Consider the following 19334-nt stretch of genomic DNA (forward strand, 5'->3'; position numbering starts at 1 on the left):
GCCACAAAATTATTGATTTTCTGGCCCTACACGTTGCCTTTTTTTTTTTTTTTTTTTTTTTTTTTTTTACAAAATAGCCATGTGAAGATACACATATATACAAATGTGTTTTTTTTAACTACAGAGGAGCAATGAGAGGGAAAAAACGCAAAGTGGCCGAAAAAAAATGCCATATCCAGATTATGCAGCTACTGACCCAAAAATTACGAAAAAATATCACAAACAAAAAAACCTGCCATGCATCATATATCACCCACGGAATTGTTTTGTTTTTTTTCCCTTTGGGGGGGGGGGGGGTATAAAAGCATCCTAAGGGCCCTATTGACCAAATAGCTGATGTCACCCTGTGTAGTAGGCCCCGCCGGTTGCTGTAGATCACCACTCATCGGCTGCACGACTCCCCATGTAATAGTGTATGTGCCCGGCTATGGCAGCAAAGGGCCACATGTATGATAATACAATTACAAGGTAAGAGACCAAACCAATTCCTGCCATGCTTGGGTCTCACCATATGTGTGTGTGGCTTTAAGGGAAATGTTATATTTTTTCTCTATGAGTGAATAATTATAGTTGTACAGCCGGCGGTGTGCACGGTGACCATGACCGGGCTCCACAGCCCGCCTCAGCCAGGTGAGCGCTCTCCTCACAGGTGGCCCCGCCCCTCTCTCCCTCACACACTGTGCACTTCCGGGATGCTGGCAGGAGGTGAGGCACTTCCGGTTGTGAGCTCCGTGGCCGGATGACGTGGCTGAGCGGCCGCTGAGGAGGCGGCGGGTGTCTGTACAGGGGCAGTATCTGCAGCGGCGGAAGGAGGACGAGGAGTGGGAGGAGGGGACGGCCTTACCGAGGGAACCTCCGAGACATTGACCGCTGAGTGTCCCCAGCCGCCAGGACAGGATGAGAGCGCTCAGGCTGCTTGTGCTCTGCTTGTCGGCGCTGTGCGCCCGGGCGGATGAACACGAACACACGGTGAGAGGCCCCGGTGTCCGGGAGTAATGGAGGGAGGGGTGGGGCCTGCTGGCGGTGCCCGGCGCTGTGCAGTGCTGAGAGGGGGGCAGCGCCGGCTTCTTCCTTGTCGAGGCCTCAGCGCTTCCTGCTGTCAGCCGGGCCTGTGCGGCGTAATCACATAGTGCGGCCGAGCCTGCGTTCTCTGCTCACTAACCGCAGCCTAGTGTTACCTGGTTACCTCGTGTTATCAGCCTGTACGGGCCTGACGTGTGAGGAGACTGTCAGCAAGGCCATGGTCTGCCCCAGCCATCAGCATACACAGCAGCCATTGTACTCTGCTGGGAGCAGTAGTCCTCCAGGTCAGCTGTGTGATCTGCTCTGCTGGGAGCAGTAGTCCTCCAGGTCAGCTGTGTGATCTGCTCTGCTGGGAGCAGTAGTCCTCCAGGTCAGCTGTGTGATCTGCTCTGCTGGGAGCAGTAGTCCTCCAGGTCAGCTGTGTGATCTGCTCTGCTGGGAGCAGTAGTCCTCCAGGTCAGCTGTGTGATCTGCTCTGCTGGGAGCAGTAGTCCTCCAGGTCAGCTGTGTGATCTGCTCTGCTGGGAGGAGTAGTCCTCCAGGTCAGCTGTGTGATCTGCTCTGCTGGGAGGAGTAGTCCTCCAGGTCAGCTGTGTGATCTGCTCTGCTGGGAGGAGTAGTCCTCCAGGTCAACAGTGTGATCTGCTCTTCTGGGAGGAGTAGTCCTCCGGGTCAGCTGTGTGATCTGCTCTGCTGGGAGTAGTAGTCCTCCAGGTCAGCTGTGTGATCTGCTCTGCTGGGAGTAGTAGTCCTCCAGGTCAACAGTGTGATCTGCTCTTCTGGGAGCAGTAGTCCTCCGGGTCAGCTGTGTGATCTGCTCTGCTGGGAGCAGTAGTCCTCTGGGTCAGCTGTGTGATCTGCTCTGCTGGGAGTAGTAGTCCTCCAGGTCAACAGTGTGATCTGCTCTGCTGGGAGGAGTAGTCCTCCAGGTCAGCTGTGTGATCTGCTCTGCTGGGAGTAGTAGTCCTCCAGGTCAACAGTGTGATCTGCTCTGCTGGGAGGAGTAGTCCTCCAGGTATGCTGTGTGATCTGCTCTGCTGGGAGGAGTAGTCCTCTAAGTCAGCTGTGAGATCTGGTAACTAACAACAACACCCTGAGGAGGAGAGATCCATCCTGGCTACTAGTAAAAGCAGTGCTATCATATTGGTTCACTAACTTGTTGCTCTCTGGCTCCTTACATGATGGGGGTTGTAGTTCTCCAACATCCAGACAGCCACTGGTGAGGGAACGCTGATGTACATTTACCTCGAGAGAGAAGAGATGAATAATATTATGTATCTAGTGGTATCCGCATAGCATGGAGTGTATACGGAGCCAATGTGCTGCTGCAGGTGTAATACCCCCATTAGTACAGGACCCCCCTTTATTTCCCCCTGTAGGGTGTGCACTATTCTAAATCCTTGTTGAGGCCTGGTTTACATTTCAGGGCAGGATATAGAGCTTACATGATTTTTACAAGCAAAGTTGTTGTAAAAATCTGCAATTTAGGCCCAAAGTTTTACCGTGGACACGAGGCCTGTAATCTGAGGTTGGAAACACACAGGTATAATGCAGACGCTTTGCCTATATTAGGGCCTGTGTCCCAGCCTGACCATAAATCTGCTGCCCTGATTGTGACTGCTCACTATGATGGTATAAATGCCTTTTTTGAAGATGTGGTCAGTGCGTTGTGAAATCTTAAGGGCTATCTTGTCTGAAATGTGTTGACATTTTTTTGCTATCCTACTAAGCCATTTTTATACATGAATCTAATAAAGGGACCTGGTTTCACTGGATGTGGTGCTGAATCCAATTCTCGCTCAGCCTCGGCCATAACACTGGTGCAAACATACACCCATCTTATACATCTACGGCTTAATAGTCAGCTCCACCGTAGTAAGTGTTTGTCTTACACTTATTACCTATGTTACCGCTTATCTATGGGAAGTAGGATTGGATCTCTGGGCATTCTGGGAGTCATAGTTTTACAGCAGCTGTAGAGCTGCAAGTTAAGGCCCTATTCCACAGAACTTTTTCGAACGATTATCGTTCATAAAATCGTTCAAACGACCGCTCGTTAACGATATTTGTTCTGTGGAATAGCTGTAAACGAGCGAACGACAACAGCGAAATCGTCGTTGAGTTCACTATTTTTTTTCAACGTGTCGAAAAAAAAAATTGTTGGTCTTTCAACAATAATTCGCTAATCTTTTCGTTGAATAAAAAATCTTTCAGTCAATCTTTCAATGTCTACCTACATTTCCCCAGGTTTAAAATGACCATGTAACGACCGCAAAAAAATCGTTACACTACAGATATCGTTCACATTCCCACACATATTTTGTGTTATCGTTCGCTTAAAAAAATCGTTAAGTGCTCGTTAACGAGCGGTCGTTGGAGTGAGTCTATGAACGATAATCGTTCCGTGAAATAGGGCTATTAGTGAACATAGTCCTAAGGATACTCCATCAATAATAAAAACCTGGAAACCCCCTTTAATTTATATTACCGACTTGCATAGCTTGGCTGGCCATACATAAGGAGGCAGGTAGTCGGCACCGCTTTGTGTTTCCCTCTAGTGTCTGTTCTCTGCTCCTGTCTACAACTGGTCTTGTTGCTCCAGGATTCCTCTTGCTGGTCCTAAATCTTGTTTATGGATCTGTGTTTCATTCTTAAAGTGGAATAGATACTTTCAGAGAAAAGTAGGGAATCTGTAGAACACATTTTAACAAAGGTATAGTTATCAATTGTGTTTTATTTCATGCTTGGTTTCCATACAAAGGGTTTTGTTTGCTGTACATGTTATTGTTGGAAACTAAAAACAAACAGATCTCCAACCAGTCATTGTTATCTATTGTATAATCCTTAGTAGGATACAAAGACCATTTTATACATGTAGCCCACAACAATGGGTTGACCTGATGAATAATGTAAATTATGCTTAGTTAATGTATACAAGTCACATAACCTGGTTTATGATGTGTTGAGCGGTGACGCATCCTCATTAACCTGTGTCCGTGTCCCTGCCTCCCTGTACACACCTGAGCTGCTGGGTGGACACTTCCTGCTGTACAGCAAGGATCTGCCACATGCACAAGTCTCAGTCATTAGGATTTTGTTGGCAGGAGGGTAAAACACTTCTATAGATCTCCAGGAACCTGTCTCCCTGCTTAATAAATCTCTTAGCATTTCTTTTTTGTACACCAGTGGTTAGGCCGATAATTGGTGCTCTTTGATGTGTTTTTAGCTGTGTGTTTTTAACAAACAAAACCTGCAGAATCCCATAAAAAGTATAGGATCTGTCGGGGTATATTCACACTAGGCAAATCTGTTGCACATATTTTTGTGACCCTGCCTAGATTTCTGGTGAGGAATGTGCACTGGAACAGTTCTGCCACGTCTGACGACTGATGAATGTATAGTTGTGGTGCGGAAGTGACTTTGCATAAGTTTAATTCAGCCTCACATATTGAATGTCCACCTGAACTGGAAAAACAGGTAGATCTTGTTGACCTCAGTGAAAAAAGAAAGCGGGGGACCCCCCCCCCTCCCCCCCATACACACATGCAGCTTATGTGTTGATGGAGAAGTAAGGGGATAGCCGTCTAGTTAGTATAGCCAGCATTACTTTCCTTATGTTGAGGTGCCTGCTGTAAGGTAAGTCTCTGAAACACTTCTTAGGGTCCTATTCTACGGAGCGATGTTTGGCTAATCGTTTATTTAGCTTCAAACCTAAAAACATTGGGCACTGACCACGCATCGCTGCGTGTAATAGTGATGTGCGGCGATTTCACAAGCACCATGCTTTACCTAAGCATGTTGCAGGTCTTCGCTTCTTCTTCCTCCAGGTCCCGTGCGCAGCTGCGGTGCGGCCTGTCTTAGCTGACAGACCGCTCAGCCAATCACTGGCCAGGACCGCCGCGGCCAGTGATTGGCTGAGCGGTCTGTCAGCTCAGACAGGCCACACCAAAGCTGCTGCAGGGCCGGGAGGAAGAAGGAGCGAAGGAGAAGACCTGCAACATGTTTAGATAAAGTATAGTGTTTAAACAAGGGCTGCAAGGACATCAGTAACGATGTCCCTGCAGCCCTCGCTAAACTATTATTGGGCCGTGAAATAGCCCCAGTAAACAAGCGCAGATCTAGCAGATCGGTGGTCATTTACATTATCGATCGGGATCCCATCGGCCCGTGGAATAGTACCCTTAGGGGCCTATTCCACAGAGCGATAATCGGCCGATTAGGCCGATTATCGCTTGGTGGAATAGAGAAAACGATCAGCCGACGATCGTGTCATCGACTGATCGTTTATTTAGGCCCAAACCTAAAATCATTGGTCACCCACCGCGCATTGCTTCGTGGAATAGCGGTGCGCGGCGGGCGACCGACGATTTGAGAAGCAGCATACATTACCTCTAGCAGGGCTTCTCCTACGCTCCGTCTTTCTCCCCGGGTCCCGCGGCGCAGCATCAGCTTTGGTGTAGCCTGACTTAGCTGTCAGACCGCTCAGCCAATCACTGGCCGAGAGTGATGCTGCGCTGTGGGACCCGGGGAGGAAGACGGTGCAGAGGAGAAGACCTGCTAGGTAATGTACGCTGCAAGGACATCGGTAAGGATGCCCCTGCAGCCCTCGCTAACGATTGTCGTGCCATGGAATACGCCCAGTAAACAAGTGCCGACCTAACAGATTGGCGCTTCTTTACATAGTTGATCGGGCCCTGCTCGGCCCGTGGAATAGGACCCTTAGGCTTTTGTCACCTCAGGCTTTTTGTTCTACTGCGCCAGTATAGTTGCAAATCAACAAAAATTACATCATGCGAGCACCTAATGGACCCCGCTGACTGTAATGGGGACCATTGTGTTTCCAGTGTGCCGTGCACTTTTTCCTAGGATACTTGTTGGAATCTGTGACAGAGGCTCGTAGCAAAACCTCTGACACAGGTACAAACATGGTCTTAGCGCACAGCCTTGTGTATATATTTTTCTATACAATTAAAATAAAAAGCAGTGCTATAAAGTCACTTAATTTTGTCACCACAAGCACTGGACATTTGCATTTCAGGTTCTGTCTATCTAGGTGGCGTATCTGTCAGTAGCTTAGTCAGAAAATGTTGGAATCTGAAGGACCCTGTTGTAAGTTATTGTGGCACATTAGGCACGGTAGATGTCTGGCATTGCCATCAAGGTTTCTGTTGTAATGGAAGTCGTGGTGGTGCGGACAGTGCTATCTGTTATGATGTAAAAGATAGTGCTGCCTTTCAGTGGTTGCTGTTGTGGGGTAATAGCTCTGTACATGTGGTACCTGGTAGACCATGGTACACGAGCAGCACTGGACTTTGTGCTGCCATACAGCTTACTGCATGCGTCTCTGCCATTGCACACAGTTATGAAACCTTTTATATATATATATATATAATATATATATATATATATATATATATATATATATATATATATATATATATATATATATTATATATATATATATATATTATATATATATATATATATATATATATATATAATGTCTACCTCCATCCCATCAACCTTTACATTTATCCATTATTATAACACAGACCACGACACTGCTCCAGATCTTTCTCACAACGGATACCTCCGGCACCTGAAAGGGGCATTGGCCTATAATGGGGTCTGTTGTGGACTTTGTCATTCTGACAGATCTCATGTGATTGGAGATAGAGGTTTAGGCAGTAATGTGAACAGAGCCTAAGGCAGCAATTTTGGCTTGACAGGTCCAACTCTGACAGTGCCAGCAGCCTTACTTTTGAGGAATGAAGATAGCTGCTTATTATTGGAATATTTTTACACTAAGCAGTTTGTTCCAAACTGGAACTAGTAACGTGAGTTTTGTTTCTCTTTTTTTTTTTTTTTTTCTTTTTTCTTTCTTCAAACTGGACCTGTCACCTGTGTCAGTACACTAGCGCAAATTTTTAATCTGTTAAAGGGGAAGGAGCTCATGACAACATAATCAAGATGCTGTGAGCTCCCACGTACAGTCTGCAGAACACCGAACTGAATGCTACGGACGTGTGAATGACCCCTTGCAGTTTAGCCGGTCGTGGCCTGTATGCTATGACACCATAATGGGTTCAGCAGTGTAGAGATCTGGTGGTTGTACTGGAGCACATTCATCATTGCAGTGTATAGGTAGAATGTGTTTGCTTTGCCTGTGTTCTTAATCAGGACTTATTGTTAAGATGCTTGAAGAACAAACCTCATACTGCTTACAGTAATACTTGTCCTGCCCACCATTCCAATAATACAAAGATGAGAGGAAAATATTTGAACAAGGAGGGCATCTTTGATTACCCTATTTTTCAGACTAAAAGGCTGACCTCTCTAAAGAATGCACCCGGGTTTAAATGACAGAAGAGAAATAACATTTTTATTTGCCATTTTTTTTATTTTAATTGGCCGTATAGAATAGTGCAGCAGTGTAACATGTATACATTGAGCTTAAACATGAATGCAGCCCAAAGAAGGAGGTTGTTAATTCCAGAAACGAAAAGGACTGTGTTAATACTAGAAACAGGCAGCCGTACTAGCATAAATAGACATGAGTCACAGTGGCCCAGCTTTATCAAAGTATGTAAAATATAAACTTACCCACAGCAACCAATCACAGCTCAGCTTTTATTTTACAGACCCTAAAGCTGAGCTGTGATTGGTTGCAATAGGCAGTTTACACTAGTTTCTATTATATGCACTTTGTGAAATTTGGGGTGAAAGCTTGTTTGCAGGATTAATCTTCCTAAAAAGCACATCTTTGGCTCTATTCACACTACTATCACAGGTTCTGTCACGAGTTTGGTTTGGTCAGATTTGTCTAGACCTCGGATGTGGCCCTCCAACTGCTGCAAAACTATGATTCCCTTAAAGGAGAAGTCCGGTGAAAATTGTTATTAAAGTATTGTATTGCCCCCCAAAAGTTATACAAATTACCAATATACACTTATTACGGGAAATGCTTAAAAAGTGCTTTTTTCCCTGCACTTACTACTGCATCAAGGCTTCACTTCCAGGATAAAATGGTGATGTCACGACCCGACTCCCAGAGCTGTGCGGGCTGTGGCTGCTGGAGAGGATGATGGCAGAGGGATGCTCAGTGTCCCTCCAGTGCCCTGTGTCCCTCTGCCATCATCCTCTCCAGCAGCCACAGCCCGCACAGCTCTGGGAGTCGGGTCGTGACATCACTATTTTATCCAGGAAGTGAAGCCTTGATGCAGTAGTAAGTGCAGGGAAAAAGCACTTTATAAGCATTTCCCGTAATAAGTGTATATTGGTGATTTGTATGACTTTTGGGGGGCAATACAATACTTTAATAACAATTTTTGCTGGACTTCTCCTTTAATGCCTTACCACAAGTTTGACACCCCTGTTATAGAAAAAAAGTGGGACTCTATTCTGTCAATAATGACTCCACAACAGGAACCATTATACGTTAGGCCTTATAGTCTGTTTTACAGAATGAATGGTAAACATTGACAAAACATTGGTAAAAAGTGAAATCTAAGATTTGCTACAGCTGTATTTGTTCCCATCCTAGGCTGGGTTCACACTATGTTTTTGCAATCAGTTTTTATTTATAAAAAATGCAGTTGTGTTCATCCATTTTTCCACTTCCATTATAAAAGAATAAAGGATCAAAACGGATCTGTTCTTTTTTTTTTTAACTGACACAAAAATGACTACTTTTTTGCAAAAAACAGATGAATAAAAACGGTTGCAAAAACATAGTGTGAACCCAGCCTTAGATATTCCTTAGAGCTTATTAAATGGAGAGATAATCTGACGATTTGTGCAGATATCGTTCTGTGTAATAAAGACACTGGTCAGCTGTTTGTTGTGTTTCACCATGTTTAAAAATATAATCAGCCTTGCAAGTCTGTGTATTAGTGATTTGCGGCCGATGGATGATGCTAGGGTAAAGAAATAAAATTAAGATTATATGTGGCTATCCAGGCTCCCCGATGTCCTGCTGCCTTATTACTGTGTTCTGCGCTCACCATAGCACCACCAACACTACCGTACCAGTCTCTGAAGTGACAGGCCACTCAGACATTCGCTGGCCTCAGTGCTGTCCTGTTTTGGCCAGTAATTGGCTGAGCGCCCGTGGTGGCTGCAAGGAGCACAGGAACAAGGTTGGAGGACACCGGAGAAACGTAGACAGGTAAGCACGTCTCTTTATTATTTTGCACCAAAGCAAGAGCTGCATAGGCATCGCTAACAGAGCGGCAGCTGCTTACAGTGCGAGGTCGGGCTATTTGATACGGCCCTTAGATAAATCTCTTGTTTTATCCTTGTATTGTCTACACTGGCATATACGTGGAACAAAAAAAAAAAATATTTCAACCTGGCATGGACCTGCCAGCTCCTTGGACAGCATTATAGGTTTCTAACATGTTACACCTCATTTGGTTTTGGGATTAGTTTGTCTGGTTGTCTAGTTGTTAGGAATATTCAGGTATGACTCTGCAAATAAAGCTTTCATAGTTCTTGGCTATGGGACGGTCATGGCCTTGTAAGCTTAGTAATGAATTACTTCATGCTAGTTCAGATTCTCCTCTGCCTGCAGCATAAGTAAGACAGTAGTGGTTCTATCACCTTTATGCACTGTCCAGGTTAAAGAACATCTGAGAAGTAAAAATCTGAGCTGTAATTGGTTGTTGGGGGCAAAACAGACTTTTTTTGATCGATAAGTTTCAACCAATGTAGTTGGGAGTTTTCTGCAGCAAATACCACAAATTGCTGATTCTGGATTTTGACTTTCCATTGAAGTCTGTGGAGAAAATCCACACAGGGTCTTAGCAGCCTAAAGTCAACATGCTGTAGTTTTCAAATCTGAACTACTTATTAAAGGGGTACTCCGGCGGGGGGGGGGTTTATATGGCCGGGGAGGAGGCGGCTGAGGGCAGCGACGTCCACTCACCTCCCCGGTTCCAGCGGCGGGTCCCGTAGCCACCTCCTCCCTGGCCAGATGAAAAAAAAAGTACCGGAGTACCCCTTTAAATACTACCGATCGCCAAATACACAGACCCTTTGCACCCAGACTCAGTAGCTCAGTATGCTCCAGTCAACTATTGTCTACCACAGTGTATGTTGGCAAAGGATATCCATGATGGGCTGAAGAAATGCCGCGTGAAGCTATTCCTACAGATTTCACAGTTTGGGAGAGGTTTTTTGTTTGTCTATTGAGGATATTTTTACTGAATCATATCATTTTGCATGTCAAGATTGGGCGGAGTGCCAGTCCTCATTGATGAAGTAAAATTCTCAAAATAAAGCTGTCGCTTCCTCTTCATGGTATAGCGATAACGTGGGGGATTTGATACCTTTTAGTACAAGCAACAATAGCCAAAAGGTTTACTTACTCTTACTTTTCTAGGTCCTCTCTGTTGGCTTATTGAGTTACTTCTGCTCTGTTCGACACAACCTTATGAGATGTACCAATAAACTTGGGCCATGGCACGCAAATCAGACCAAAATAAAATCCTTTGGAGTACAACTTGTCAACAGTGCCCTATGCATAGGGCAATATTTGTGTACTGGGCTATTTAATGTCATTTCCACAGGATAGGTTATACATGTATGATCACCAAGACCTCCACCAGTTACAAGAACTGGGGTCCTGTTTTCCTCTCATTTTCCTTAATTCAGACTATAAAACTAACTGCAATAGCCTAGTACAATGGCTGTTCGCTTGCTTGTCTACTGTACTGTCCAACCATTTTCTCACTACAGTTCTTTGTTGAACGAGAGAGACAGGATTTTTATTTTCATGATTGTGGGATTTCCAGTCATCACACATTACATGTTCTGTGGATTGGAGATAAATGCCAGTATGATGTCTAGAAGAAGTCTTTGCTGGTGAGCTGCTGACTTGGTCATAATGTGTGGGTTGTGAATTGTAGATTTTTTTTTTTTTGCCTATGTAGTGCATGCTGACCACGGCCCAGCTTTGCAGCATCCATGCATTTCTTTACTGTAGCAGGGTGATGTGATTTTTGTGATCAGCCACATCTTGATTTTGAACTTCATTCTCTTTTTTTCTTTTTAATCTGCTGTTAATCCCTTCATGCATCTGCAAAGCATCACATAGGCAGCTGCAGTCAATACTTTCTCTGCTTATTGGGAGGACAGTGTAATAATCCTTATCTCTAAATAAGATAAGAGGCTATAAGTAAGCAGTTGGGCTGAACTATTACATCTGTTATAACTTTGTGAACGGAGCTGTTATTGTATAGGGCCTTTTAAACAGGCTAAAATGTTGTTAGAATCGCGTCTTTTGCAGATAATCGGCCTGTGTACAAGTGACAGCGATCAGCTGAACACCGGGAAAATGCCTGATTCTCGGGTGATCACGTTTAGACCATGCCTTTAAAATATATCGCTATCGGCTATCCTGTGTAAACAGGGTTATGTGTGGCCGATACCAATAAAGGGAAACTGACAGCACAAGATCACAAGCAGTGTGTATTTACTATCAGCGCTGTATGGGATTCGGCATCCCGTTTTCCCTTCCTTGGCCGCTGCTGAAACTTCAGGTGGGGCCATTGTAGATTTGATTAAAAACTGAAATTAAAAATAGAGATGTCAATTGCAGCATCCCCTTCCACAGTGTATGAAGTAGACCTTGCCTTGTCATTCTCTAAACTGTCTCTAGGCAATGATAGGATATAGATAAAAGTAAATGGTTTCCTGCATATAACTTATGGTATAGTTGTGGTCAGAATGTGTGTTGCATTAATATATTTTCTTTTTCTTTTTCACAGTATAATGATAAAGAAGAGGTGGTTTTATGGATGAACACAGTAGGACCGTACCACAATAGGCAAGAGACATACAAATATTTCTCCCTGCCATTCTGTGTTGGAAAAAAGAAGAGTATTAGTCACTATCATGAAACCTTAGGAGAAGCTCTTCAGGGAGTTGAATTAGAGTTTAGTGGCTTAGATATTAAATTTAAAGGTGCGTATCTCAGTTGGTGGGTGTGTGTGTTTTTTGTTTTTTTTTTATTTTTTTTAAACCTGTTAGCCATGTCACACTGTAGAAAATAAACTCCTTCAGTCTACACTATAAAGGTCCACATTCACTTTATACTTTTGTCAGCTATACCCTCTGCTTGTGATTGGTTTGGTCGTTGGTATAAGGTGTATGAGGCTCCCTTGACTGACCACCGACAGATAATGTTAGTGGATATTAAGCCTTAAGTGTGGTGGAAAATCACTGTCTGGGCCCCTTTGTTCTGGGAAAGATAAGCCGCAGCCAGACAGCTTAAGGGTGCGTTCACACCTACAGGATCTGCAGCAGATTTGATGCTGTGTTCAGTTATTTAAATGAAATCTGCTGCAGAAAATCAGCTGCAGATCCTGTAGGTGTGAACGCACCATAAGTCTCCCATCCCCTTAGAGAACACAGGATTCTTCAGTTGTGCAGACCATTCCTGTGTATGGGGAGAACCGAAGAGATAACTGGTGGCTGAACAATTGTTCAGCTGTCAGTTATTGAACGTGTATGACCACCTTACAGCGACTCTGTACCCACAATGTGACACCCCTCCCCCCCTTTTTGGCAGATGATGCAGTTATTGTCCTAAAAAACAAGTTTTAAACTCGCAGCCCGTGCCAAACGGGAGTATCTGTGCCCTAACTTTGCACCACCCCTCCGTCCCTCCTCCCCACCCTCTTCATCATTAGGAATGCCACTGGAACATTTTCTACATGCTGAACATTGCACTGGTGCTTAACGATCTAGGCCATGTGCCGGGCTGACACAGGTGGGGAATAGGAGGCAATCTGCCTGGAGCATTCCTAATGATGAAGAGGGTGGGGAGGAGGGACGGCGGGGTGGTGCAAAGTTGGGGCACAGATACTTCTGCATCACCTGCTGAATGGACCGCAGGACAGATCTTGGATTAAAAGCAGCTATCCGAAGGTACAAGTGGTTTGGGGGGGGGGGCAGATTGTGGGTACAGAGTCGCTTTAAGGGCCATAATACATGGCCCGATTAGTAATGTAAACAAGCGTCAGTCTGCTAGATCGGCACGTATTTACGCTCAGGCATGGTTAGCGATGTCTGTGAAGCACTTGCTTTAAAAGCATAAAATAACGTTTATACATACCTGTCCACAATCCCCGGTGTAGTCCTCGCTTCTGCCAGCTTTCCGCCGATTGAACTTCAGAGTTAGTCTCTAAACTGACAAGCCAAACACTGGCCGTGGTGGCCCTGTCTTGGCCAGTGAGTGGCTTGTCAGAGATCGGCTCTGAAGTTCCCCTGATGGCTGCAAGGAACGGGCAGAAGCGAGAAGGGCACCGAGGAGTGTGGATAGGTGCGTATAAACTTAATTTTTTCTCTTATCGCCCTATGATAGCACCCTTGGATAGGACCACCTCCTACTCCCATTGGAAAGGAAACAGGACCACTGGACCATAAAAGAAGCAAAATGCCCCACCAGCACCAGTTACTGTTTCCTGTCCCATGGGACTGTCTGCTGAACATCGCTATTACACATAGTGATGTGCGATCGGCGGCCAATGATTTTTAGGCTGTTTTTTAGATTGGTTCATCAGCTGATTGTTGCCTTTATTACAAAGAGCAATAATCTGCTGAATTGGCCTGCTTTTTATTATTACCACTGGTTTGACCTGCCTGCTGTGTTGCTTTATTTTATACAGACGATGTGATGCAGGCAACCTATTGTGAAATTGAATTGGACAAGGCAAAAAAGGATGCATTTGTTTATGCAATAAAGAACCATTACTGGTATCAGATGTACATAGATGATTTACCTATTTGGGGTAAGCATTTGGTCTGTCACTTTCATTTAACACTTTTAATGCATGTTATTTTGTGTACAAAAAATTGTATTTTACATGTCTTCTGTATATGTTATGTTATGGGTCTGGACCTCATCAAATTCCTGCCGTAGGAAAACTGATAGACAGCATATTGGCTACATTGTAGGGGCACTTAAAGGGACTTTCAGCTTAGGGAAATAAGACTTGCCATTTTTAGTAATCTGTTGCTTAGTCCAATATGTTTAGTAGGTAAGGAGCACTTACATGCCTACTTACACAACTCATGCCAAGCACTGCGCAAGAGTCACTGAACTGATATTTTCCAAATTATGCCTCTCCGCTGCAGACCCGTCCACAAAAATTTGTGCCCTTTTGCCTACCTACACCAGGCGCCGCATGTTATAATATTTTCTACAGTAGTGTTTTAAATTCAGGGGGATATTAGTCCAGTTTATTAAAGGGAACCAATCAGCCCGTTTGAGCTGATATGGTTCCCTTGAGCATTGTATAAAGCACCTGGAGCGGCCCTGGAACGTACCGTCTGCGGCCGCAGCAGGTGCTTTATAATGGAGAAAATGACTTTTATTCCCCGACTCGTGACTAGATACGAGCGGGGAAGTAGTCATGGTGGGCGGCTCCCCGCTCGTATCTAGTCACTGCGCTCTGCCTGTCAGCACGCTCGGCGGGATGATTGACAGGCAGAGAGGCAAGTAACTGACCTCTCTGCCTGTCAATCATCCCCTCTGAGCGCGCTGACAGGCAGAGTGCAGTGACTAGATACGAGCGGGGAGCCGCCCACCATGACTACTTTCCCGCTCGTATCTAGTCACGAGCCGGGGAATAAAAGTCATTTTCTCCGTTATAAAGCACCTGCTGCGGCCGCGTGCCGGGGCCGCTCCAGGTTCTTTATACAATGCTCAAGGGAACCATATCAGCCCAAACGGGCTGATTGGTTTCCTTTAAGCTCTTACTTTAGTAAAGAGAAGGCTCCTGCACTACTACTGCATCTAAGGAAAAAAATTTAAAGGGATTACCTTACACTATGAAATACTATGAAAAAGCTATGAAAAATAACAAAAATAAACAAATGTTTTCATGGCAGGCCCTAAAAAAAGAACAAGCTTCTCAACTTTGGTGTGCAAACCAGCTGCAACAACTGCAGCCCAGTGCTTTGTAAACAAGATATCACATTGTAATATTTTTTAAAATAATATCTTAAATATTTTTGTTGTGCCTTTAAATGCAGGGATTGTAGGTGAAGCTGATGAGAATGGAGAAGATTACTACCTTTGGACATATAAAAAGCTTGAAATTGGATATAATGGAAACCGAATTGTGGATGTCAACCTCACGAGTGAAGCAAAAGTCAAGCTTGTCCCAAACACCAAGGTTCCCATGTCCTACTCAGTAAGTTAAAAGAATTCTGTGTTATTTTCCTCCCATTTTTAACATCACTTATTTTGTTATCTTCAGGTAGCGTGTTTCATCAGCTGGAATGAGCGCTGCGTTGTTTCCTGAGTCTGATACTTATGCTGCTCATACACATTACAATAATGTCCACATCTGAAAGTGTATATGGGATCCTTATGATCTCTTGATAGTCACAAGAATTGAAGATCATACCTATTGAATTTTAAAGGCGTGTTCTGGCATAATAAAATAGTTTTTGAAATGGGCTCACATCCTTTTTTTTTTTTTTTTTTTCTTTTTTTTTTAGTGCACCCTTATTTCTTTTTTTAAAAAATTTTACTGCACCTTACTACTCCTTTTATTAGTCTAATCTTCATGTTCTGACAAGAGATTAGCTATTGCTCAAACTGTCCTCTGTGAAGTAAACATTTTTACTCCCAAGTGTCTATATGTAGGTTAGAGAATATGTCCGCTGAGCAGCTATGCATTGACAGCTTTTATCTGTATACTTTTATATTACATTTCTGTGTAAACAGCAGATGCTTTTTATCAGGACTAAATATAGTGTTTTTCTTATGTGACCGCAAATCAGATCTGATCCTACAGTTCTGTGACCTATGTTTGGGGACCTGGCCAAAAGACTTAAAGGAGTTGTTTGGGACTTTTTAATAAATCTAGCATTGCATTGATGTCTGTGAGTGGTGTATGTTCTACATTTTGTGTTCTCACATGACCACGCTACCTGTGATTTCTTTACTTCCTGTGATGTCACTGTAGTATCTGTTTCCTGTCCCTTCCACTGAGCATGATCACAGGTGGCCAACTAGTTAGCCTTGTTGTCTTATAGTTTGGGATTTCAACAAGGTAGCACAAGGTAGCTATCAGCCCCTGCTCTCCTCCACTTCATGCTGCCCATTCTGCTACAGCTTCTATAAGCTCCAATATTAGCTACAGGGGCAGGGCTAAACTCAATGTTGTGTTCCAGCCAGCCCATGGAAAGAGACACCTGCCCCAACCACCTGATGACTCAACCTGTTATGTTTAGTGAATGGAACAGGAAACAGATATTGAGCATGACGACATGGCAAGTAAGGAAATCACAGGCAGAGTGGTCTGAGAACACTGTTAGTTTATTGAAGTCCAAGACAACCCCCTTTAAGACATTTATGGGGGCCATACTACCGCTTGTCTTAAAGATTCGAACCACACCCAAACTGAGGGCAAGTGTATTGTTGTTTCTGGAATAAAGCTACCATGTCTTTGTAAACCTAGTCTAACTTGTGGACATCTGTGCTCAAAAAGAGATTAAAGGGGAACTATCAGCAGGTTCGTGCAAATAAACCTGCTGCTATCCCCCTGTAGCTCCATACCTGCTGAATGTGCTGTTAGGAGTACTAGGGGAATTTCTCAGCCCCATGAAGCACCCCCCATTCCCCCTGCTGCCCCCTTCCCTATGCATAATTAGGAGCTCCAGGGGGATGTCAAAATGTTCGTTTGCAAAAACCTGCTGATAGATTCCATTTAATGAGATTAAATTCTGCATATATAATTACTAATTTATACTCCATGTCTCTCTTAGGTTAAGTGGAAAAAGTCTGATGTCCGGTTTGAAGATCGATTTGACAAATACCTTGACCCCTCATTTTTCCAACACAGAGTAGGTATCTCTCAGATACATAAATCTGTTTTTCTAGCAAATTCATTTCTACTATAACATGTTCCCTTTACCTGGATAGGACTATGTTGTCTTTTTTTTAAGGGTTTGATAACAAATTTAGTTCGTTTTATCTAGAATATAAACATTTATTATGGCAGTCAAAATAAGCCCTATTTATTGAGTATTAGAGGAACCAGCAAATCAGTGGATCAGAAATATCTTTTTTTTTTTCTTCATATTAACTGCATGTCTTTCTTTCCTTAGATACACTGGTTTTCAATCTTCAATTCTTTTATGATGGTTATTTTCTTGGTGGGATTGGTGTCCATGATTCTTATGAGAACACTGAGGAAAGATTATGCCCGATACAGCAAGGAAGAAGAAATGGATGACATGGTATGAGTTGTCATATACCTTTGTAGTATTGGCGTGGTTTTACAAATTGTGACTTGTTTAAAGTGACTTTGTTCTGTTTAACCCCTTCAAGACCGAGCCTATTTGCACCTAAAAGACCAGGCTCATTTTTCAAAATCTGACCTGTCTCACTTTATGCGCTTATAGCTCAGTGATGCTTTAACGTATGCTAGCGATTCTGAGATTGTTTTTTCGTCACATATGGCACTTTATATTAGTGGCAAAATTTGGTCACTACTTTGTGTGTTTTATGTGAAAAAACATCAAAATATCATGAAAAATTGAAAAAAGTAGCATTTTATGAACTTTGAAATTCGCTGCTTCTAAAAAAACAAAGTTGTATTACATAAATTAGTTACTACGTCACATTACCGATATGTCCTCTTTATTCTGGCTTCATTTCATAAACATATTTTACTTTTTTAGGGTGTTACGGGGGTTAGAAATGTATCAGCAAATTACCACATTTTCGTGAAAGTTTCCAAAACTGATTTTTTTTGGGGCCAGTTCTTATTTTTAGTTGATTTAGGAGGTTTGTATACTGGAAACCCCCATAATTGACCCCATTTTGGAAACTAGACACCTTAAAGAATTAATCTAGGGGTATAATGAGCATTTTAACCCTACAGGGGCTGGAGGAAAGTATTCACCATTAGGCTGTAAAAAAATGAAAAATTTAAATTTTCCAATAATATATACATTTAGATTAAAGTTTCTCATTTTCAAAAGGAACATGAGAGAAAAAGCACCCCAAAATTTGTAACACATGTTCTCTTGAGTACTACGGTACCCCATATGTGGGCGTAAACCACTGCATAGGCACACAGCGGGGCTCAGAAGGGAAGGAGCGCCAATTAGCTTTTCCATTGCAGATTTTGCTGAAGAAGTTTCCGAGCGCCAGGTGCATTTGCAGTGCCCCTGTAGTGTCAGCAGAGAGAAAAAAAACCATAAGTCACCCCATTTTGGAAAGTACACCCCTCAAAGAATTCATCTTGGGGTAGGATGAGCAATTTGACCCCACAGGTGTTAGAGGAAAGTATTCAAAATTAGACAGTAAAAATGAAAAACTCAAATTTTTTCCAATAATATGTTCCTTTAGTTTGAAATTTTTCAATTTCACGAGGAACAAGAGAAAAAAAGTACCCCAAAATTTGTAACGCAGGTTCTCATGAGTACAACGGTACCTCATATGTGAGCATAAACCACTGCATGGGCACACAGCGGGGCTCAGAAGGGAAGGAGCGCCAATTAGCTTTTTCAATGCAGATTTTGCTGAAGAAGTTTCTGAGCGCCAGGTGGGTTTGCAGTGCCCCTGTAGTGCCAGCGGAGTAAAATCTCGCCATAAGTCACCCCATTTTGGAAAGTGCACCCCTCAAAGAATTCATCTTGGTGTGTGGTGAGCATTTTGACCCCACAGGTATTAGAGGAAAGTATTCAAAAGTAGACAGTAAAAATGAAAAACTCGAATTTTTCCAATAATATGTTCCTTTAGTTGGAAATTTCTCAATTTCACGAGGAACAGGAGAGAAAATTCACCCCAAAATCTGTAACGCAGGGTCTCCTGAGTAGAACGGTACCCCATATGTGGGCATAAACCACTGTATGGGCACACAGCCGGGCTTAGAGGGGAAGGAGCGCCAATTAGCATTTTCTCTGCAGATTTTTCTGAAGAAATTTCTGAGCACCAGGTGCATTTGCAGCGCCCCTGTAGTGTCTACAGAATAGAATCCCCCCAAAAGTCACCCCATTTCGGAAAGTACACCCCTCAAAGAATTCATATTGGGGTAGGATGAGCATTTTGGCCCCACAGGTATTAGAGGAAAGTATTCAAAATTGGCCAGTAAAAATGAAAAACTTGAATTTTTCCAATAATATGTTGGTTTAGTTTGAAATTTCTAAATTTCACAAGGAACAGGATGAAAAAATGTACCCCAAAATCTGTAACGCAGGTTCTCCTGAGTACAACGGTACCCCATATGTGGGCATAAACCACTGTATGGGCACACAGCAGGGCTCAGAAGGGAAGGAGCGCCAAT

General features: G+C 43.4%; 1 protein-coding gene across 1 annotated transcript in view; it reads left to right on the forward strand.

The window, feature by feature from the left end:
• The first annotated feature begins 699 nt into the window (after window positions 1–699).
• Window positions 700–19334, forward strand: part of TM9SF3 (transmembrane 9 superfamily member 3) — a 38476-nt gene continuing 19841 nt past the window's right edge. Inside the window, exons 1-6 of the mRNA XM_069980484.1 lie at window positions 700–969; window positions 11793–11988; window positions 13695–13817; window positions 15064–15224; window positions 16807–16884; window positions 17149–17280. Coding sequence (XP_069836585.1) covers window positions 898–969; window positions 11793–11988; window positions 13695–13817; window positions 15064–15224; window positions 16807–16884; window positions 17149–17280 — 762 coding nt within the window. The 5' untranslated portion in view covers window positions 700–897. The remainder of the gene's footprint in view (window positions 970–11792; window positions 11989–13694; window positions 13818–15063; window positions 15225–16806; window positions 16885–17148; window positions 17281–19334) is intronic.

The sequence above is a fragment of the Dendropsophus ebraccatus genome, chromosome 8, assembly GCF_027789765.1.
Source record: "Dendropsophus ebraccatus isolate aDenEbr1 chromosome 8, aDenEbr1.pat, whole genome shotgun sequence".
NCBI classification, from domain to species: domain Eukaryota; kingdom Metazoa; phylum Chordata; class Amphibia; order Anura; family Hylidae; genus Dendropsophus; species Dendropsophus ebraccatus.